General features: G+C 31.5%; 2 protein-coding genes across 2 annotated transcripts in view; both read right to left on the bottom strand.

Annotated features, from left to right (window-relative positions):
- Positions 1-483: 483 nt before the first annotated feature.
- Positions 484-21419, bottom strand: LOC119828513 (claspin-like). Its single transcript, XM_038350681.1, has 21 exons — positions 20649-21419; positions 20394-20555; positions 19438-19643; positions 18636-19261; positions 18334-18541; positions 17478-18079; positions 17157-17383; positions 16377-16893; positions 16135-16229; positions 15775-15974; positions 15254-15369; positions 14812-14933; positions 14394-14591; positions 13986-14150; positions 13300-13381; positions 6414-6583; positions 5802-5944; positions 5104-5363; positions 3766-3917; positions 1216-2692; positions 484-864 (listed from the first exon to the last, which is right to left on the bottom strand). Exons 1-20 carry the CDS (start codon positions 21141-21143, stop codon positions 1223-1225), a joined length of 6216 nt encoding a protein of 2071 aa, XP_038206609.1. The 5' UTR covers positions 21144-21419; the 3' UTR covers positions 484-864; positions 1216-1222.
- A 1455-nt stretch (positions 21420-22874) lies between these two features.
- Positions 22875-24945, bottom strand: part of LOC119828717 (63 kDa chaperonin, mitochondrial-like) — a 3221-nt gene continuing 1150 nt past the window's right edge. The window contains exon 2 of the mRNA XM_038350959.1: positions 22875-24537. Coding sequence (XP_038206887.1) covers positions 22875-24537 — 1663 coding nt within the window. The remainder of the gene's footprint in view (positions 24538-24945) is intronic.

The raw sequence follows: 24945 nt of genomic DNA, 5'->3' as shown, positions 1-24945 counted from the left end.
TATATATATATATATATATATAGACGATATCCAAGATCACAATACGGTTAATACTTACGAATTATTCTTATGTTAGTATAATACGTTAAGCAGTGACATATCATGTACACTACCGGTAACTGATGGGACAGCGTTCAAATTATTCTTAACACTTAATTAGTCTTACAAGTACGCGGCTCATTACTCAGGACTTTAACATCGTATTGGCAGCTATCAACAATTTGACACAGAGATAAAAATTTTCATATCTAATTCTAGGACTATAAATTTGCAATAGGAAAATTATTATTACAAAGCTTCAGAGATTCTTACCGAGATTGTCTTTCAGCCGAGTCGAGACTTATTAACTGTGCGTAAACGACGCTTAATAGTTAAAAATACTCGCTTATAATTTAATTAAAATGTACGCCTATTCGTATAACGATGTCTCTAAAAGGGGAATCCGTATCTTGCCTAAAACTAATTCTTAACATATTTTTTTTAAGAATAATATGAATGTAGAAAAGAAAAAATCAATTGAAAACATCACTTCCATGCTTCCCCATCAAAATATGTTTCGGTAATAACTTTATTGAAACACACTGTCGATGTAAAAAAACGTCAAAAGCAGTTTGTTTTTAATTGGTTTTTATAGAAAATTTCTTAGATGTTGGCCCGCGCGTATCGTAGATGTATTTTTATTACGATTTTATTGATTTCAGCCGGCAATATACAAAATCGTCACCGCACAGTACACAATGAAAATGTAATTATACAAATATAAACTAGGGAGTGATGTTATTAGCGTGGAAGCAGCCTCAGTCTTGTCATTCGTGTGATGTGAGCCAACACTACGACGCACAACGATCCCAATCAATCCCGCTTCTGTAAATACACAATTTCTCTTTATTGTTGCAACTATATACACATATAAAAATAATAGTGGTGTTAGTTACAGCACTTATAAATGACAAGAGAGTAAATAATTTTTGGTGTGATTTGGATTCAAAAAACCCAGCGTTAAGAGCTGATGTTTAATTAAAAACACAATAATTACAAAAATTACCGAAAAATTAAAAGGTTTTTTTATTTTTCATTAATTTTAAACATAAATCTCATTTGTTGAGTATTCTCATCAGTTTTTGTCATTTTCTTGTAGAATATTAAATAAATTCATATAGGTTGAAGTTTATCTTTTAGTGAATGGTACATTTTTATTAACCAAACCATACTTACATGTATTTTACGCTTCCGTCGCCTGCTCTATCGGATCGGGGCGCGGTTCCTCTGCGGCGAGGGTTTTCACTTTAATCTCGGACACTTCCTCCACTTTACTATCACCTTGTGCTTTCTCCGAATCATTGGCATCACCGTTGGAACCATTCACCGCTTTTCCATTCTCAGCAGATAATCTAGCGCTAATTTCAGCTTCTTTATTTTCTACTCCGTTCTGATTTACCGCTTCCGGTTTGCCGTTCGTCGCGTCTCCGTTCAATTGTACCTCTTCAGTTACTGACTCTGATTTGTTTTCCACAGTTGTTTCTTTCGATTCTGTTTTCTTGTCCGGCTTATTTGTTTCCGATGTTTTTTCATTCTCACATGTGGCAACATCATTAGCTTTTGTAGTATCTACAGATGTTTCAATGCTTTCTTTATTATTTTCTACGTCTAATTGTTTCTTTTCCGTAACTTCCGATTTCTCTGCATCTTTAGTTTTGTCTTGCTTGGTTTCGTTTGGGGTGTCTAATTTTTCCGTAGCAGATTTAGTTTCTTGTGAACAAGTTTCGGCGGTAGCGTCTTTTGTAGTTGTACTTTCTGGATCCTTTATTTCTGCTTTTGTTTCACTCTTACTATTCTCACAAGTCACTTCTTTGGTTTCCTCGCCGTTTGTTGCCTCGGACGGTTTAACATCCTCGGGTGTTTTTGATTCAATTGCTGCTTCAGCACCCAATAATTTATCAACGTCCTTTGAAACCTCATCTTCCACCTCCATTGGATCTTCCGCAATAGGGTTTAATAAAGGCTTGACATTAATGTTATCCAAATTAGTTACATCCTGCACTTTAGACAATATTTCATTGCATTCCTTTTCTAATTCGTCTCCAACATTCTGTAAATCTTCCAAATCAGTGGCCGATGCGGGTTCTTCAACAACAGGCTCCAAGTCATCTATTATCTCGGCAACTTCAGAAAGATCTTCCTTTTCATTTGTTATTTCCTCTATTTCGGTAATAACAGTAGGCGGAGTTTCTTCGGCAACAGGTCCATTGTCTTTTTTTACTTCAGACTGATCTTTTGGCACATCTGCTGTCTCCATTGGCACTTTTTCCTCTTTTAATTCTTTTGTATCAATTTTTTCTTTGGCCACTTCATCTACATTTGACTTTACAGCTTCATTACTCCCATTAACAATTTCAGTCTCCATTTTTTCGCCATTTTCAGCTTTATCGAGATTGGCCTCTGATACAATTGGTTCAATATCACACACTGGGGCGTCAACATCTTTTGAATCAGTAACTTCTTCTATTGTTGTTTCAACAGGGGCATCTTCAGTCGTTTTGTTTTTAGCATCTTCAATAGGTGCATCGTCTACTTCCATTTTTTCTGATTCTTCTACAATTTTCTCCGGTCCTGCTTCTTTCGTGTCTGACGGCTCGGTTGCTTTAATACCATCAGGAATATCAGTCTTAGGAACTTTAGCTGGTTGTTCATCCTGAAAAATATAAAATCAATATATAATATTAAATAAACCTTTGAAAATTGAACACGTAAAAAGTTTCGAGTCAATTTTATTTTAGAAATATTATAAATTCCCATAATGCTATTCCATGCTTTATAATGTTATGCTTTTTACTTAACATAATTTGATTTGTTTAATTTACCTTCTCAGGTCAATTTTGGTATAGCTTTTTTGATCATTACAAATACCAACATTATGCATATTTATTTGGAATATTTTTTTAAGCTAAGCTAATCCTCAAAAATATAGTTTTGAAATTTTAAGTTTTTTTATTTTTTATTGGTAATTTACGTGATTATTTTGCATTTGGAAACGTATTTATACAAATAAATATTTTATGGAGATAAATACATTTCCAAATGTATGTGTTATTTTCTTTAATGTGTTGGTATATGTGTTTTGGTATACTAAAAATGCAAATATTTCACAGGAAGAAATAACGGGTAGACGTTTAAGGCTGCTAGTAGACTTAAAGCTATAATATTTATGTAATACATCTAAACTTTCACCTTTATTTGGCTTGCAAAATTTGAGCAAAACAAAGAAATAGCAGTCATATTTTGAAAAACAGTTTATTTATACATCATATAATACAAATTTCAACAGCACTGTATTTAATAACAAAGAATAATATAAATGCGACACATAATAATAAAAGTATCTAATATATCTACACGTATTTCACTATACATATAAGGAAAGGTAACAATTATATAAACCACCACCAATAATATACACAAGTGAATAAGATGGACTAAAATCAACAACTACAATATAATAATATTAAAACGAAATCAAATGAGCATTATCTAAGACTACAGCTTGAGCCTTGAACCAAATTGATATTAACTTATTATTTTACAGTACACAAAAATTTATTCATCACAATCAATGAAGTACAAATAGATAGATAGAATAGTCCATATTAATTATTCACCACACAAGTACACACACAATCTACAGCATACTCACCTCTGTCTGCCAATATTATAAATAGATAGTGCATGCAAAGCTCTGGCTACTGTGTATGATCATCGGGATGGCACCTGTGGGTCCGTCTTGCGCTTGTTGGAGACCGTCAGCTGGGCAAACGACTGGATCACCGGGTAGCTGGTGACTGCTTCCTTGGGTAGAGAAGCATTACCCTCTCGACTCACAAGGGCTACGTGAAGTCCGGCTTCTCGCGCAGCTTCTGCTTCTGTGTACATGGTTAGTCTTTCTGTTTAGCTATGAAATGTAAAATGATTTAAAATGCTAGTACTTACTAATCTTACTAGGTACACAATCAGCCTCTCCAATGTTTAGGTTTCAACCTTTTTTAAAAGTTTAGGTTTAAAGACTTTATTTACTCATAAGAACAATTTGTTCACTTAAAATGAGATACATGTTATCTTTAATTTATTTATGCTTACATCTCTAGTTTAAGGTAATTACATATTATTATATTCACATCATACAAGCTATATTACTGTTATGATCTTTGTTAAAATACATTGAAACTTGATTATCTGTTAAACAACTGTGCTCCTTCAAACAGTATGGTTCTCTTTCAGTTAGTTCGGGCATTAATGGGTGGCACATTATTTTGGCCTCTTTAAGTTAAATATTGTTGATTTAATTCAGCTGTATATTTGATTGGGTAAAATTTGTTATGTATAATTTTTTTGATGAGAATCCATGTGGCATGTGGCTATGCATATAGATTTGTGAAACTTTAAGTAATTTTGTTGATGAACAGAGTGCTTTTATAGAAGTTTATAAAGATAGTTAAAAAGGTTCTAAATTTATTTTGGCTGACCCCCTATTTCTCTATTAAGTAATCTAGGTGTGACTTAACTAGAGAGTCATAAATAAAAAATCCAAATTAATTAAGTGCAAATATTTAGGTTATTTGTATTTTCTATCACATAAAATGGCCTATTAAAATTTGCTTTTGGTATGTTATGAATACACCATACAGCATATGTCAATAAGCTCAATTTTGTATTTGTTTCTTTCAAATGGAATTTTGTTGAACAAATTTTCAAAAAGTTCTAAAACTTTTTATGTAGGATTGTGCATGTAGTTGTTTGTAACGGTTGAAGGCACATGCAAATGCTTCAAGAAAACAATCTGTTGTCCCATTATTCTTAATAATTGTTTTATATGATATAAAAAGATCAAATTTTTTTGTTGCTCATTAAGTGGACCTATCCTTATAATCACTCTGCTCGAATTTATTTTGCTTAAAAATCATAATGAGAAATTTTACGTATTTAATGGAAATCAAACAGGAAAAGTGATTTTGCTTGTTTTAAAGATCAATATTAATGTATACAGTTGCATGCACATTTGAAATTTAATGAAGTGATTTGTTAGTATAATATAATAAACAAGTTTCTTGCCTTTTACAATATCAGTGAGGAAGAGAATATCATCAGCATTGCAACCAATTTTCTCAATTATCGCCTTATAGCTGGATGCCTCCTGCTTAGCGCCAACAGCTGTGTCAAAGTGTCCATCAATGAATTTCAGCAAGTCACCAGACAGTGATTGGCCGAATAATAGTTTCTGAGCTTGCACCGAGCCTGAAGAGTAAATGTACACCTTCTGACCGTCGACGGAATGCCATTGGTCGAGTGCTGGCATGACATCATCATAGACACTGAAATATAATGGAAAATCTCATGAGAACTTATTTCCACATTCAAATTATAATAAAAGCAGAATGTCCAATGACATGTTATTTATGTGATAGTTATAATTTAGAAAAATTAATAGATAGTTAATAATGAAGAAAATTGTGTTACAGTGCACAGGTAAAAAGTAACAGAATGATTTAAATAAAAACAACAATACATTAATAGCATATATACATATATAATAAATTTTGATCATGATTAAGATAGTTCTCTTCACAATTGTTGCAATAATAAATTCACTACTTTCATATATATGCATTTCATAAATTATTTTTCTCATTGATATGTACACATACGAGTTTATAGTGAGAGATTGTCACATTTCGACTACCAGTGCTACTGTTTGGTGGAAAGAACAAATAAATTCTTCAATAATAATTTATTATGAAATAATCACTCACTGTCCTTTGATATCTCCCTTATCATAACCTTGCTTCCAGATCAAGCCTTGCAACTGTTTGAGGGCCCCAACTTTGCGGTCTGATGACATTTGCCATTTTACGTTGTTCACAAGACCTTCAATTTGGTCTTCCTTAGAAGCATCCTGTAAATATAAAAGAGAAGTGTAAGTTCCGTGAATACAACATTATGACTTCTAAGCCCTGAAATACGAAGTTAAGCAAAGACTACATTCATTGATTGCTTCCAGTCTTTTAATTTTTTTATTTTTGGATGCTAGGATTAAGTGCATTATAAAATGGAGTATTTAACGTACCATAAAGCAGTAATTGTTTAAAAAAAATTAACTCTCTTGTGAGCGAAAGCTTACTATCAGTATTTCCTTATACAATAAATTAGCATTGACATATAGGGTTCATTAAACTAGGAAACATCAAATTTTAATATGCCATAAAAGTGAAAGTATCAGGAATCTACATAAAGAATTTTAAATTTTTTATAGAAAACCATAGAATAGTATAAGGCAGCGTTTTTTATACAGACTAAATCCCTAATGATAGTATTTATAAATAGTTTATTTTGACAGTGGGTGTAAAGACAAAATGGATCAATACCTCTCCAGGGATCGCAACAACGCCCTCAACGCTTTTCTCTTGATCTTCAAGGGCGAGCTTCCGCAGAGCGATGACGGCTTCCTTGACATCATCGTTGTCCCACTGACTGTTGAGGAATTGTTTCACGTTCTCTTCGGCGTATGGAAATAATTTATCCTGAAAAAGGTATACTTATAAAAAAAAACTGAAGACAGAGAAAATGTCATGTTCCCGCTGCAAATATACAGACGTAAAGAAGAGATAGACACACGGAGTTACTGTCGCGTATCCTACTTCCTACTGAGCCTACTAATATTATAAATGCGAAAGTTTGTAAAGATGTGTGTATGGTTGTTACACTTTCACACAAAAACTGCTTAACCGATTGCAATGAAATTTGGTACGTAGATAGCTGGACAACTGGAATTACACATAGGCAACTTTTTATCCCGTTATACCTACGGGATTACAGAATTACGCGGGTGAAACCGCGGGGAACAGCAAGTACTATTACTCGTATATTAAGGATGAAGTTGTTAAAAATGAATTAAAAGGTGACAAAAACAAATAATGCAAATTAAATTGAAAAAAGGTATTTCATATTTCAGGAAAGCAGGTATTTTAGGTAACTAGTAACTACCTATTTTGCATTAAGGCAGTATTAAAATACAATATAATAAAACAACTGTTTACCTTGAAACATTTACAACAGTTTTATAAAGTTCCTCTTATCCAACCAAAAAGAATTAATGAAATTGGACTACGTTGCGCATGATTTCATTATATCTAATAACGCATGTTGACTTAAGTCCTCTACCAAAGGACCATTCTGGATATCGGGAAAAAAACATCCCATATTTGGGATTTATAATTTATTTTATACATTAAGCAGTCATGGATTACTACGTATCGTCAGTTATAATTCAGACAGACAGACTATTTTTGTTGTAGTTTTGGTTTCTATGCCTAAGAGTATGGTTTGTTCCACAAATTGTTTTCATAGCATAATATTCTAAAAATTGTAATTAATTATTTTTATTACTGGAAAATATCAAAGTGTACTCTAATTTTTATTCGTCTTGCGATGCCCCAAAACGGCCCACTGGTATGCATAATTTATTTATTGCAATGTTTAAGGAAATAAATTTTATTTATTTATTGTATTTTTTACCTTCTCCATATTATTTAAGTGTGCATGCGTGTGTTGTATCGTAGGGTAGTAAGGAAGATCCTACTATCCTACTAATATTATAAATGCGAAAGTTTGTAGGGATGTGTGCGCTTGTTGCTCTTTCACGTAAAAACTACTGAACCGCTTGCAATGAAATTTGGTACATTTTGTTGGTTGGTAAATTTGGTAAGCTGGACAACTGGAATAACATATAGGCAACTTTTTATCCCGATATTCCTACGGGATACGGACTTACGCAGGTGAAACCGCGGGGCGCAGCTAGTATTTGATAAAACGAAAGCAGGTATTTTCAACAGTTTTATTCTTAGATCACGATATTAACATATAAGTAAGTGAGATGTTTGCGAATCTGTATATAATAATATAATCTCTCAACATTAGAAAATTGTTTAAAGTTTCTATATTGTTTTCATCATATAACAACAAGAAATAATAACATTTTCACATAACGTCACCATAGTGAAACTACATATAAGATGAGACAACGCTGGGTGAACGAACTGCGGCAAAGGCGCTATCCAAACCGGCTAGGCTGCCTAGCCAGCCAATGTAGATCAATGGAATGCTCTGAATATTTAGATTAAGTTCTCCGGAAAAAGACTAAGACTGGAAGACTTTAAAAAGCATTTAATACGAATTGGAGGAAAAAGTCGGACAAATTCAGAAAATCTTGGTTATTGATCGAAAATTACCCAACTCAGTCATAATTATAGTTTTAATTTATATAATTGAAGAAACTTAAATAGTACATAAAAACTTCCACCAATCGAAAAGCTTTGTCATAGATTTGGGATTTAAACTTCACCAAAATCAATTCACAATGGCTGGCTTGCAGCATTCCTTTGTTGGTAGGTACAAAAGGAAAAAAATGAAGTTCAGGAACCTTTGCCGTCGATCGGAAATAACAAGAGATTCATTCTTGTGACCGTTCAATAATTATTGTTAATTCTATTTCGTAATTTTTAAGCAAAGTGGACACATCTTTCACTACTAACAGTTGCAACGTCATCTACATAATTAATCATAATATAGTTCCCCTATCCCCGCTACCCAACCCTTTTGCAAATTCGAAGTACAATTCAGCGATTCTATATCAATAGTTACGCGAAATTGCTTAAAACTTTGAAAAATATCCTTAGGTTTGCTTAACAAGGTAATATATTTTCACAGGACAAATATTATAACTGTGTCTGTTACGTTTTTAAGACGAATCTGATCTCTAAGTAAATTATTAGGGATAGAGACTAACTATTAGCACGGAAAAATAGTAGGTACCTATACTTATTACAGTCGCAAATAATTTCTAAGCAATACCAGTTACCCTGTCCCTAAAAGCGGCTCGACAGCACACAGTGGAATTTAATTGGCACTATAACTTTGGGCTCTTTCTTTGAGAACCGTTGGTTTCTGTAAATGAATTATCTACTTAAAAAGGGTATGTTGTTCTGAGTAGGTAAAAAAAACAGTGGTGGCTCAGTGGTTGGATCTTGGACTTAAAGCGAAAAGTCTGGAGTTCGATACAGGTCGAGCGTGCAACAAATATATTCCTTTTTTTAATTTATTTGCACACGATCCACATCACCACTGCTTGAAATGGTGAAGGTAAACATCGTGAGAAAACCGGTATGTCGAAGAATCAAAAGTTCCACGACATGTGACATCTGCAAACCTGCACTTGGCCAGCATGATGGATTAAGGCCTGAACCCTCTTGGGAGGCCCGAGTCCATGGCCATTTATGGGCTGATGATGAATGTTTTGAGTAGGGGGCAAGAATTACACTTTTACGATGATAAAATAAGATTTGTTCCAGAAACAGCTTTGACCACTTGGCACAGTAGTAGAACTACTTAAGACTTCTAAAATAATATCAATCTCTGCACAACTTGGATTGTCAGACAAACTTGACATTTGATTTTTATACATGCTGTGAACTTTCAAGATAAGATGTCTATTAACTATTGCACCACATTTTAACTCTATGATAGCTTATTGAACTTTATTTTAAAAGACAAATATTACCAGAAAATTTACATTTCAATATTATATTTAAAACCTTTTTAAATAATCTTAAAGTTAGTGACAATTAATTTGATAATGTCTTACTAGTGAAAACCTTAATTGTAGCCAGAAAATTGGTTATGATTTATAATTAAGTCTAAAACACATCTAACACTTATATTAAATTAATTATTAATAATTATAAGGAGACCCCACTAACAACCTTAGAATAATTTTCTGTACACCCTGAATGCAGTAAAGAGAGTGGCCATGGAGTTGTGATATGAGAAAATTTAAGTCAGTTCAGGTGATAAGAAAATTAATATGAATTTGAAAACAGAAAAAAAAAGAGAACATATTGCTACCACATAGAATATAAGACATTTGAAAAAATGTACAAAAATTTTAGTTTGTTCTTTCCTGGAAATACAACTTTTGACTATTATATACTACTAAACAATATGAAGAGTTAGTTTGATTGAAAGCACTACTCAGGAACAACCAATTTCAAAAGTGCTTTAACCATTGGGAATGTACGGAACCTTCAAACCTATAGATTATATTGTATACCATGGCCGAAGACAGTGCAGACAACTTGTATATTATGTGGAAAATCATATTTCAGTCAAATATATATCACAAGAAAATTGAATTCCAAACATGAAAAATTAATAAACATATGAGTTTAAATTAAAAGTGAATTGAATTAATATTAAATTCAGAAAAAAATTACATGTCTATTATTTTCCACCATCTGTTTATCCAAGCTTCAACAAAAGAACTGTTCATGTTTAAAGATATATATACTTAATTATATTTATTTAGTAATGATTAGACAGGATGTTTATCAATAGAATATATAAATGATATTGAATATAAATAACAGTTGTCAGTACCTAGTCATTTTATGTATAATCTAAATAAAAGAAAGTTTCACCACTTAAACATATGTTAAACATATTTAATTTTTTTTTAATTTGATTTGTCTCTGCTTACATTAGATACTAACTATTGAACAATTTCATACTAAATGAAAAAAAAAGATTACTATTTATTGCTAGCTATAACTTTTATAAAAGATGAGTTCATCTCTTAGATCGTATGATTCTTCATATACATTGTAATTATTTTATGATATAAGCAATATACAAATCAGTTCATTTGTCACAATACTGCTGAAAATATGTTTCAATAATTCCTTTCTAGATAACTATAATAAGGTCACTGCCATCCCTGTGAGGAAAGTATCACATCCATAATGGGACCAAATGACATAATTTTCTATCAAATGCTAAAACAATAGCATGAACCAGTTGGAAACCCACCAAATATTGAAATGAAAAAATAAAAATACAACTGAATTGAGAACCTTCTCCTATTTTAAAGTCGGTTGAAAATTATGTTTTAATAGTATCAATTGTATTAGTAGTATCAATGAATACCTAATATCAATTATGAAGTATAGATTAATTCAAAGATTAAGATTATTGACTGTATATTTTTAATTTATATATTGCTAATATGTGATGTTATTATTATTTATATCAGTTAAATATTTTTAATAACAAAAAAAAACATTGTTGAAAATGCTTAATATAAAATTACGAAAATATTTAAATCAAATATGTTATACGTACCTATCGAGTAATACAATAAACAATCTGTATACACATTTTTAATAAACGGACGGACGTCGAAATTGAAAGTAAAAGTTACAGTCAACGCAAAAAAAATTAAGAATGATTGTCTTGACAACAGCTTTGCGAGTATCAAACGCATTGACGAAACACGTTTTAAGAATATAGACGTCTCTTTCTTGATTTCATTCAAATAACTTGAGCGAAAAAAGGAGAGCATATGCGATCACAGCGCCTATTCAAACAGGACAGTTAACTGTTCCACATTTTTTTAACAGCCAGCTGCATCGAACAGCTGTTTATGCCGGTAGGCGTAGACATTATTGTAATGTTACTTCTTTTATTATTATTATTTGTATGATTTAAACGTTTATAATTAATGAATAAATTAATAATTTATCAATTATATGAACGGACGTAAAATTAAGCTGTAAATCACATATTTTTATTAAATTACATAAAACAATCACCCTTTCTAACCTCAACTTTAAATTCGACTTTGAAGTAATGCAAATATAAGATGAAAACACAAAATTAGGAAGAATATTATAGATTAGGGTACCATTTTGATTTTGTCCTCCATGTTGCGAATCTGAAAACGCGCCCATTTTGCAGAGAAATCCTATATATACAAATACTAAGATACCGGTGCAAAATCTGTTGAAAACATATGTTTTTTCGACATAAAACAAAAATTGTCAACAGCAGAAAAATCACATGTTCCAACAAAACACCGGCCGGTCAATTATTAAGACCTACCTTAACAAAGCTGATCGACGTTGTAGTCCCTTCGACGTCTAGGAGTAAAATTTTGCATTTCTTCACTATCTCCCCGATTTCTTTTTTATCATTAGCCATTTTTAAGAAGTACTACCTTTATCAGGCGCACTTTTGCAAAATTTTTGAATTTTTATAAGACTAGAAACTCTTCCACACCGCACTACAACCCCACAGAAAAGGGCATTGATTGAACGAGACACGAGAAAACGGAGGACTGAAGGACGCGCGGGTGCAGGTTTGTGAGAGAGCAGGATGCATCTATTTATCAAATGTAGAACAGAGATAAAAAACGGAAGGATACACCTTGTGTGAATTTAGCCAACATTACGGCATAACATGAAAATTGCCATATCGCAATTTTTAAATAAATTTAAATCAATAGGGTTAAATAATTTCAAACATGAATAAAATCTATTGTGCTTTATCAATTCAAAGTATTTCCAATGTATGATAAATAAATTGCAATTTTATATCAAGTTTAATAATAGTAGAGTCAATAATATTTCATGTATTAAAATGTTTTTCAAGACTTATTAAATATTAAAATGTAGAGTTATTGATTTTATCTAAAAAAACTAGAAACAAATAGTAAATCATTAAATAACTAAGCGATCGAATTCGAAACAATTTTTTTGGAAGTCGGAAGAGGATTTTTTGAAAATATAAACCAAAATCAAGATTGCTTGGGAATAACAATATTTAAAACATCATATTAATTAAAAATGGTGTGGTATCTTTGGTTGAATGTAAATCATGTTAAGATACGTTAGGTACGAAAAAGTAAAGCGCACGTGTAACGTGAAACAGTATCATGTAAACCAAAAAGTAGTAATACCATGTAGTAAAATTGGTTGTAGTTCTAAATACATGCAAAATGAGTACTTTCTTTTTGTGTATGTTACATATATTATAAACAACCAAAAATGACTATATTATACATGATCAAGAACACTCATGTCCAAGATTTTTCTTAAGACTTACTTTATCAAGTTTATTTTTACAATTTATCATTTATTTATTTTCCCTATTCCATATTATTTTTCCGAAATCTTGCAGCCATACATGTAAATTATTTAAGTGAAGCTAAGATATGATTTTATAGTTAGAATATGGGTAAAGAGAAAACAAAATAAAACACAATTCATTTATATTAAAACATACTTATATTTATAATTCACAAGTAAACTCTAAAATACACATAACTTCATATTTCTACATTTTATATCCAGGTAAAATTAATACAACAGATAAAAATATTTACAACAATCTGTTATTAGTCTCTTAGTCTTTCAAATAAACTGGTTTTTTTAGTCGTTTCAGTCTTCATTTTCTTTATTAATTTTGGTGTATGGATCGGACCTTCAGCTTTTCGTTTTTGCGGCTGCAATAAAAAAAATCAATAACATTTTAGTTAGTTTGTTAATATTAAATAACATTTCAACTTTATTATATGGTATATGAACATCAAAGTTCAAACACTTAATTTCGGTTTGGTTGCTAACTTTCTTGTTTTTTTTTTATATCATTAATGCTATGTTTTCAATATTTTTCAGGCTGTCCCATAATAAATCAATAAAGTATTGGTAAAACACCAATACTTTATACTAATATTATAAAGATAAGACATTTTCTATTTGGTTATTACGATTTAATGAAAAAATTACTCAATAAATATCTAGGTTAATTTGTTTATATTTGTCTAAGGTCATATTTGTTTTATTATTTCGGGACAACGCTGGCGAAGACAATTTAAGTATCACCAAAATCCGTTCAGTTGTTTAAGCGTGATTGCGTACCAAAAAATTTGCGTACTGTGTTAACGTAAGAAATTTCTTTAGAATAATCAATTATGATAGATTTTTAAGTCGACCTGCATTGTGCAGTACTAGTTGTATTTCTTAAATTTTATTAAACTAGTTTCTTTTTGAGCATCCAAATAGCATCATCGTAGGATGCTAGGCTTGCAAGATATAAAATATCGCGACGATTACTTTATGTTCATCATCTCCAAGGGCCGCGAAAACAAAGTTTCCTCTCGCAGATGCAAGCGCTGTAGGCGCGTCGTCATCCCCCGCGAGCGGTGTTGCCAGCGCAGCGAGACGCGCCAGCGCACCGCGGCCGCGGGTTAACAACGAGCCGTGGTAGTTTTGCTGGAAAATAATTTATTTATATAGATTAATTTTCAAATAGTCTATAATAAATTTCGGAAATACTTGTACAAAGTGACTGTCATTTATGCCCATTTATAAGATTAATAATTTAATAAGTAATGAATCTATAGAACAATATGAAACGAAGTGGTTTAAGAATAAGTAGTTTTTGTTATGTAGTCTTCATTATAATTATTTGATTATGGTAGTTTATGCAGTCATAATTTCTTGCACGAAACGTACCTTGAAGATTGCAAATGGCTTTTTCGGGCTAGGAATATCCTTAGTTGTTTTCTTTTCAGGAACAACAATATTCTCTTTCTCCACTGGCTTCTGTTCAACCTCAGCAATGAGGTTGGACATTGTTCTTGAAGTAAGATTGGCTTTTATGATTGTTGTCCTGTTTATACTTGTATTGACATCTTCAGTATCGCTTTCTTGCTGTAATGTAAACAATCAATTTGTTTTAAAACTTTCTTTCGTTGGCGCCGATTATAATCTAACTCGGGAGATTGCAATTTGTACAAAGATTGTCATCTGTAACATATGGTTACAATTTAAAGTATTTTTTTTCGTTAGACGTTACTTGCGATTGTATAGCAGTTACGCAATAAGCCGAGAGATTCTCAAATGTCAAAAAACTATTGTGATATGAACTAACCATTTTCCTCAAAAACATCTCTCGTTCATGCCTCTGCTTTCGCCATTGCTCCTCAGACTCGAATTCGTCCTCTTGAGTGTCACCAAATTCATCGACTATTGTCCCTGTTTCTTCCTCGCCATCTGAAAAGTTCATTTATTATATTTTCGCTTTACTATTACTAAAAACGTAACTGTATTAATCATAATAAGAATACAGACAAACAACAAAGACGTATAAGTGCGAAAGTAAAACATATACATTTATTGACAACTAAACTAGATTTTCCCGGGGCTACGCTCTCTCTTTGCAGAAGAAAGTAAAGAAAAACATAAAATACTAATACGTTCATAAAATAATTCCTTCTACCATTTTTAATCGTTCGTTAATGTTTGCATTTACTAATTATAGTACGTTTATGAAAGACTTGAAATAGCAATAGTGTTATAAATCCACACTGTACCATTGTTTCTCCATCTAAATTTACGTTGCCTGTGTCCATCGCCCAGGTCCGCATCCTCGAACAACAACTCTTGAATTAGTCGCACTTCGCGTTTGTCTTGGTCTAACACTTCGCGCCTGAAAATATGAAAATGGTGTTATTGAATGTTTATCGACTAATATTTTTCGGTAACTTGGGTTCCATGAAGAAATACCGCGGATAACGTTCCCATAGCTTGCTGAGCGAGCTTTTAGTTGCTGAACCGGTTGTACTGTCACTGTCAGCTCGGTAGGGCATGGTTGGTAAGCCATTAGGTAGGTGATGACAATTTTAAATGTTATTGGCAAACACATATACAAATGTGTGTGAAAATTTTCTTTATCAAGCTTTTTAATGCTATTTAACTAAAATTAAAATAATGATACAAACCAATAAAAGTATAACTACTTAGGAATTTGTTATTATTTTAAACATATTTTATTAACAAAATTCAAACATGTATATTGTACAATATAAGGTTTCAATTATCTTAGCATACATACATGTGTATTTGGCCCAATTCCCTCTGCAGTTTTCCCTGGTGAAACACTTCATCGTCTCCTTCCTCACGCTCCATTCTGTCCAAACCAGCCTCATCTTCATCACCAGAACCTGCCCATTCGTCTTCTGATGTCAATTCTGCTTCATTCTCAAAGAAATCACCAATTCTCTTCTTTTTTTGTGGTTTCTCTTGCACCTCGACCTCAAAATAGAAATGAAAATTGAAATCATACTGTCATATCATATTGGTGATGTAAAAACAGTCAAATTTGCATTAGCACAATTTATATTTCATTTTTATAATTATTTTTTTATAACATAAAAAAACATTTGTAAATTAACCAAAGTTTATTTGGCCATACCTCATTTTCCTCAGAATCATATTCATAAACCTTTTCAATTGCATCATCTTCAATATCAGATTCATCATTTGAAGTCACGTTTTCTTCTTCATCATCTATAAACAAATAAACACACACAATTGTAATAATTAACTATACAATACAATTATTTTATAGAGATATTATTTTTTTATACATTTATGAAAGATACACTAATTTATAAAATAGGAAATTAAAGCTTATATAAGATAAATTAATGATACCTGATATTTGTAAGGCGCGCTCCTCCAATTTCCTTTTTTTGTGTTTTTTCTTCTTTTTAATGTCCTCTATAGGCGGCGCTTCAGGCGTTTCATCATCTGAATCTATAATAAATCTCTTTTTTACTGGTTCTCTCTCTGGATCTTTGCTATTTGGGAAGAATTTATTCTGCTTTGGTTTATCATACTGAGGATCATCCAACTCATCAAGAATTGATTTCAATATAATATCATTCTCCCTTGTTTTATTTTCATTTACTATGGGTAATAAACTTGATGTTAGGGGTAATACATCATTTTCGTTCAAAGTTACCGTTTCTTGCACATTTGTTAGTGTAGTCTGAGTTGGCCCATTAATTTGCGATACAAAGGGATTGTCATAGAACTTTCCGGTACATAGAGCAGCTACGTCATCCCCGAGTTCTTGTGAGGGCGAGAGTTGGGACTTATCCACTTGAGTCGGAACAAAGTTTTGCGAGAAGCTTCCAGAACACATGCCCGCAATTTCGTCAAAGTTCGCCTTGAAAGTATGTCAGTACAATATTAATATTACATGCTATTTAACTTTACTTAATAAGCAATACACGTAACTAGATTGTTGTGGTTTATTCATTAAAAAAATATATTAAAAGACAATGCAAATCACAAGTTGAATTTGAACTGTATATAAAAGTTAATAATAACTTCCTCAAGGGGACAAAGTATAAACAACGACAAGATAATACATAGTATATACACTTGTTTTGATTATTCTATAGCAGATAATATTATGAATTTCACTACCTGACTAGGTTGGGTTTCGCAAATAATGCTTAATTTGTCAGGAATATCTTCATCTATATTATTTTCTTGGTTCTTAGATGCGCTAAGGATTGAAAAAGTGCCCAGTTCTCCACTTGTAACTTCGGCACTGTTTTTATTTAAAATAACCACTGTACTGGATGATTCTTGACTGGGAAATAAATCTTCAGATAAAGATTTATTAGCCTGAGCTAGTTGTAATTCATCATCTGTAAATAGATAAAACCAAAAAGATAGCCTTTATTAATAAATAATGAAAAAAAATTACATATTTCGAAAATATTGAATTTTATAATTTGATACCTTGAGATTCTTTATTGTCACTGGATATTTCTTCTACTTTTTCTGTCTCCCCACCTTTTTCTACTTCATTGACTTTATCAACCTCATTATCCTCTTCATCAGAATCTTCAAAAGCTTTCAGTATCCTACTCTTTTTGGGTTTGAGCTCATCCATTTCATCTTCAGACTCAGAAGAACTTTCATCACTAGAATCATTGTCACCTACATCGTCATCATCTTCAAAAGTCTCAATTGGCTGTTCTATTTCATCATCATCTTTGTCATCTTTAACTTCATCAAACGCTCCATCTTCTGATTCTTCAGCTTCATCTTCAAGCATGGGATTTCGTATTTGTGGTTTATCTGACATATCTACATCATCTTCTATTAAGTCCTCATCTGTACCACTTTCATCTTCACTCTTTTGTTGTTCTTCTTCTTCTTCTAATTTCTTTTCAATTTTCTCAATATCTTCTATTGATTCATCTCCCAATATTGCATTTTGTTCTGATTTTAGAAGACTCTCTTCTTCAAGCCGTTTTGCCCATTCAATTGATCGTTGTTCAGCAATTTCTTCCTCTAACTGTTGCTTTAATTTTATGTGTTGAGTTCCTGGTTTGTATCTGTTATTCCATCATTAATTGAATTATTAAAAGTTAAAAAGTTTGGTGACAGAATGTTAACAAATTTTGTTTTGTGATAACAATTTTATGAACTAATTTTGTCCCACAGTTTCACCAAGAAAATAAAACCATAGGTACAAACTTTCAGAACCTATTTCAGCCTTTTGGGGCTTGATGTTGGGTAAAAAAAAGTATGTATATATATAAGGTTATAATTACGTTTGATATATTAAAAATAAGCTCAGAAAACTTACTTTTTTTCCCTATCCTTTTCCATGTCTTCCTCCATTTTAAGATTCACAAAGAATGTGAACCTTTCTTTCAGTAATTGTACCCCACTAGGTTTAGGTGGAGTTTCCTCATCATCCAAATTGATAATCATCCCTGGAGCACCAGTTAATTTTGGTTTAGTATTAATCATGACTCTTGATTTTGAAATGTTTGTTTCTTGTTTCTCATTATCTGAAATTTTATCATAATTATAGGTAGTATATATTTGTTGTTGCATAATTCATGTTAGTTATTATTATTAATTGAATAATATGTTATTGAATACCTTTCAAAATTTCTGCATTTTCGATTAAAGCATCAATGTCATCATAATTAGTTCCATCATCAGAAAATTGTGAATTTTCAGAAATTTCAGTAACAATATCAGTATTTTTATTTATTACATTAGAACCTGTTTCTTTTGGAACACAATCTGGCTTTTCGGAGTCATAATGCAATTGTATGATTTGACTTTCTTCAGTATTATTTTGATGTTGGTTTTCACTATTGCTATTATTAGTATTATTTGGTTTGGAAGATATATCTATATCATCTTTCGAGTTTTCATTATCAGCTGTATTAGTTGGATGAGTTAAATTTATTTTGTTTTTTTGATTATCATCAACAGAACATTCTGAACTATCCTTATTAACACCTATAAATTCTATATTTTCATTAGCAATTTGGTCAAAACTCATGTCATTTGCACCAGCCACATCCTCAAGATTTTTTTGATCATTCTGGTCAACAGGATCCATTTCAAGATCCTCAGGATTTGTGTTTAATGACTGACTAGTATTTAATACAATTTTTTCACTATTAGCCTCTTCTTCGTCAATAGTATTTTCTTCTTCTTCTGTGTCACTTTTACATAGCTCTATCATTTCTTTTTGCCTTTCTTCCAATAACATACTTAAATAAAATTAATAAAAATGGAATTTATTTCATGGATATTTATATAACAATAGAATTTTCCTGTTGTATATATTTTGGTTATGTTAAAGTAATCAGTAAAAAATAGTTAAAATAAATGAAATAATAAGACTAAAATAATAAGAATTTTATTCATAAGTATGTGTTAAACTTACGCATAATGTCTCAACTGCTCCTCATTCATTTTAATAGGTAATGTTTTCCCATCACTAGTAACAGCTGGTCTTCTCCTACTTATTACATCTTTGAGTGACAATGCTTTTGGTCTATGATAAGGAAGGGACACCTCTTTTTCTCTCAGCATTCGATTAGATTCACTTTTAATCTTTTGCATATTTTCCATTGCTTCTTTTGCAGACATCTAATATGTTATTAAAAACATCTTTGATTATTATATACCAAATTCATAATAAATAAAAATATTTATTTCAAATTGGCCAATTCTCAAAATATCATGTAAAAAATTCAAAAATGTACATGTATTAATTAAAATATACAATTTATGTGAAGTTAAGTGTAGTGAACAACAAAAGAAAAGATAATATTTATAAGGTTTACTATAAATTAATTTATTCTTGTTGGAATTTACAAATCTTTTCAACCAACTCACCAAAATGAAACTTACAAAACCCATGATTTATCTTTGTAAATATGAATATAATAATAATTGTATATTAACAATAAAATGTAGCCAACTGTGTTTTAAAAGTATTTAAAGTAAATGTGATTCACTTTTCGTAAAGAAAATTAATTGCAGATAAATAATAATAATCTACAATTATAAAAATAAACTCTGACTGATTTACTGCTTTTTCAAATTAAAATGCTAATGCTAATGCCCAACTCCAATACTAGGTAGTCTTGATGTTGTGCACCAACTCCTTATGTAAAATAATAGAATCTTCAAAAATTGACTCTATTAGGTTGACATTTAACCCCTTATGTCTAAGAGGGTTACTTTGTAAGGAACTCCATAAGTGTTCAGGCTACATCAATTAATTAAGACGATAAGAATGAAAATTATGTTTGTACAGTATATTAAAAATTAACTTACAAAGTTTGAAGCATCAAAAGTCATATAATCACATAAATATAACCATTGAATACTTACTCTTATTTGTTTAGGCTGGTGAGATTTAGTTGTAGCTTTGGACTTCAACTTTATTTGCCCTATATCTGTCTCAACATTATTATCATTACCAATATAATTATCATCAGAATCATCAGGATCACACACGGATAAGCTGATGTGGGTTGAATTGTCTCTTACTTTCTGCAAAATATTTTTGTAAATAATATATAAACATTTATTTATATTAACACATAACATTTTAAATATATGTATTTGTTTAGTACATAGACATACCTGCTTAATTTTTTGACATGACGTCTCAGTATCTGAATCCTCACTATCCTTATCTGAAGCGTTTCCTTTAAATTTACTTAAACCCTTTTGTCTTGGTGACATCATTTTCTTAAGCTTCTCTCGCAGTTTCTTTTTCCGATCGCGTTTAGGAAAATAATCTTTAGTATGTTCTTGTTCAGTACCATTGGAAGATTCTTCGTGAGTATCAGAAATACTGTCATCACTGTTAGTGCGAATCCTAGATTTTTTTTCACTATTATTTTGTTCTGGCTCATCAATATCTTCACAATTTCTTTTGTTATTATCGTCAATGGCGATCCTATTCTTTTTATTATTAGTCTCCTCATCACTTGAACTACCTGAAAAACGTCGTGTAATACGTTTTTTTCCTCTAGTAGGTGCCTCGTCCTCACTTAAAAACTCACTATCTTTGTTGCTCATATTTTTTTCTTGATTTTCGATGCTATGCGATTGATTTATGAATGCTGTGGCCATATTTCCAATTTTCGTTATATAAAAATCTTGTCCACTAAGCAAAACCAACTGTTTTATACTTCGTGAGTAACGCAGGTCAACTAACACATTCACATTTCACTGTTATTTTAATACCAAAGAATTATATTAATCATTACGTATTTATGATATTCAAAAACGTTTATTTAGAATACTACATATTAAATTAATAATTCAGAAACTCGCAAGAATATGAAATGTACAGTATTATTATGTGCGTTATTTGCCTTTATAGACACATTTTCGCGCGGTTATTTGCTTCAAATCTGCATCATAGAATATAGATATAGTTACAAATGTCAATAATGTCATATGGTTATACCACAGAGTTAAAAACTAATCATGTACCTACTAGAAAATTTTGCTCTTATTTTAATTACCAATTCATTCCACGGTCTATTCCCATGGCTTGACCCACATTGTACTTTTACCTATATTACTGGACCCTAGAGTCCTACTTAAAATAAGTGTAGAAGCTGCGCAGTTCGCGCATTTGTTAATATTGATACGTAAATTGTAAAGTGAGAAGTGTGGATTGTTCACCCACATTTATTTACGCATTGATTCTATTTATATTCTCATACAAAATATCGAAATAAATTTATGTATTTCACATAACCTTCTTTTTGTACTTAATGATTACTTTTTAAATACTATAAATCCTTAAAGCTTAACCTGTAAAATAAACCTGTATATTCCATCTAAATAATTGTGTAAAAGTTTTTAAATCGTTTTTCTCATCAACTACACCACTCTCCTGTTCACATATTAAATTTTCGCAATATGTTCTACTCCCGTCTCTTCTAAAAGACGTCCATTCAATTCAGATTTAATTTACTAGCTGCGTCCCGTGGTTTCAACCTCTGTATGTCTGTATCCCGTAGGAATATCGGGATAAAAGTTACCTATGTGTCATTCCAGTTGTACGTACCAAATTTCAATGCAATCGGTTCAGTATTTTTTGCGTGAAAGAGTAATAAACATACATATACACATACATCCATCCTCACAAACTTCCACATTCATAATATAAGTACGATAGGATAGGATAGAATAAGATAGGATAGGATCTAAATGTCTGAACGAAATGATTGAACGGATGAGAGAAATCTCATGGTCACCCCATTAAAAACGAACACATCTCCACGTTACCTCTCTCATTCGGCTTGATTTTCAGCCGCGAGTGCTCGGTCACAGATATACATAATACAGCTGATCTGTTTATATACTAAATCCATGCGTAGCTTCTGAATTTTTAATTATAATTATTTTTACACAAACATGCAATACAAGCAGACAAACGCAGGAAAAAGGATCAATAGAGTTGAAACTTATTGCCATAATGCAAGAAAAAAAAAGCACCAATTGCGGAGTTCCATTGCCACATGAAAGCGAACAGTAGAAATTTGATTAAGTATGTGGGATGGTGGGTGACCGGGCAAGACGCAGCATCAAATCTCGCCTCATAATAATTAATTATATATATATATATATATATATATATATATATATATATATATATATATATATATATATATATATATATGTTTTAAATAATACAGGTTTATTTAAAATACTGTGTTCACATACTTAAAAATACATAAAAATTAAAATGACTTAGACTGTATTGTGTAACATATAATATTTAATAAGAAAATGCACGATAATTTTGCCACTATTGTAATAAATTTTTACTAGACACATTCCGATTATCTAATAAATAGTTACACCTGGTGTATCAGGTCCAAGTCTTTTTGGCAAAAGTTCATTTGGTACAGGCAATTCACAAATAACAGCTTCAGCAGTAGTTAATAAAGATGCAACTCCACTTGCATCAGTTAACGCTCTTCGAACCACCTTAGTGGGATCAATTATACCCTTTTCTATCATATTCACGTAAGTATTATTTAAAGCATCATAACCATAATTTACATCATCCATGCTTTCCAGTTTCGATACAACTACTGAACCATCATATCCCGCATTACTTGCGATAGTCACACAGGGAGTTCGTAATGCCTTTTTTACAATCTCGACTCCTTTTTGTTGATCTGCATTGGCTGTTTTTAAATTGGAAAGCATTGGAATACACCTCAAAAGTGCCGCACCACCTCCAGGAACAATTCCTTCAGAGACTGCTGCCCGCGTTGCATTAAGGGCATCGTTTACTCTTTCTTTTTTTTCATTTACTTCCACTTCACTGCAACCACCAATTTTTAGAACTGCTATACCTGACTTTAATCGTGACAAGCGTCTCTGTAATTTGTCCTTTTCTTGGGCATTTTTACATTCTTCATATTCTGCTTGAACTAGTTCAATTCTTTGTTTTATTTCATCTTTATCTCCTTGTCCCTTAAGCAATAATGTAGTGTCTTTGGTTATAATAACTTCTTCAACTTTGCCAAGACTTTCTAATGTGCAGTCTTCAAGTCGAAGTAAATTTGCATCATCTTCAAAAATTACACCTCCCGTGGCAATGGCCATATCTATTAAAGCGTTTTTTCGATATTCACCAAATCCAGGAGCTTTTACAGCTGCAACTTGCAGTCCAATTTTCAATTTATTAACTACTAAGACCGATAGCGGCTCTCCGTCATAATCCTCAGCTATAATAATAAGAGGCTTCTTATGGGCATTAGCTATCTCGAGCGCCGGTACAAGCTGATTAGCATTAAATATTTTTTTCTCTGAATACAAAACTAAGGCATTGTTATATTCCACCTTTGGACCTTTGGTAGAATTTATAAAATAGGGAGATATGTACCCTTTTTCAAATTGCATGCCTTCAATAATTTCTAATTCATCATCCAATGTTTTACCATCTTTGACAGTAATAACTCCATCCTTGCCAACTTTATTCATAGCCTCAGCGATTAATTTTCCTATTGATCTATCTCCATTTGCAGAAATTGTTGCTACTTGTTCTATTTCATCCGTAGTGTTCACCGGTTTTGATAAGGTTTTTAAATGATTGGTTACAGCTTCAACGGCAACAATAACGCCTTTTCGTATCTCTATAGGATTAGCTCCCTTTGAAATACTTTCAAAACCTTCACGAGCGATGGCTCTTGCTAAAACTGTTGCTGTAGTTGTCCCATCCCCAGCTTCTTCATTTGTTTTACTTGCCACATTTTGTACTAATTTAGCACCTATGTTTTGAAATTTATCTTTAAGTTCAATACCTCTAGCAACAGTTACACCATCTTTAGTAATTTTAGGTGGCCCAAAAGTCTGTTCCACAATAACGTTTCGACCTTTAGGCCCCATCGTAATAGCCACAGCATCTGCAAGTATGTCAACTCCTTGCAACATCAATGATCTTACATCAGGACCAAATCGAACTTCTTTTGCATAAAATCGTTGACTGATCAACGATCTATTATATTTGTGAAATGTTTTTAGAAAGCGGTACATAATTTTAAACTATATAAATATATCACAAAGATTAAATCATAAATATGTCAAGAAAAATATGCTCAAATGTTAATTTAACATTTAAATCAATAAGACTTTAATTTTAGAACAACATCACCAAAGAGTAATTATCATTTTTGAATAAAGTGCAAAGGTTCGAATGGGTTTGACCTTATTTACAATATATTTTTTTCTAGAAATTCGTCTAATCCACTTGTATCCAGTTATCAGCCAAAGACAATTTTTCAAATCTGACAGATACCGACGTTATAAAGTTTCTAGTTCAAACTAAATTAGTTATAGTTATTAGTTACTAACTAAAACTTAGTATTTTCTGAAGATTTTTTATATTTAAAATGAGTCCTAAATT

This window comes from Zerene cesonia, chromosome 8, assembly GCF_012273895.1.
Source record: "Zerene cesonia ecotype Mississippi chromosome 8, Zerene_cesonia_1.1, whole genome shotgun sequence".
Classification (NCBI taxonomy): Eukaryota; Metazoa; Arthropoda; class Insecta; order Lepidoptera; family Pieridae; genus Zerene; species Zerene cesonia.
This window is presented reverse-complemented; position numbering and strand designations above follow the sequence as displayed.

What these genes read in the sequence shown, in the direction of transcription:
- LOC119828513 (XM_038350681.1), bottom strand. Translation starts at nt 21,143, where the DNA reads ATGGCCACAGCATTCATAAATCAATCGCATAGCATCGAAAATCAAGAA. An exon ending in GAAAAGGATAGGGAAAAAAA is followed by an intron (nt 18,080 to 18,333) that starts GTAAGTTTTCTG and finishes ATGGAATAACAG; the next exon opens with ATACAAACCAGGAACTCAAC. An exon ending in GAATTGGGCCAAATACACAT is followed by an intron (nt 15,370 to 15,774) that starts GTATGTATGCTA and finishes TCATATTTTCAG; the next exon opens with GCGCGAAGTGTTAGACCAAG.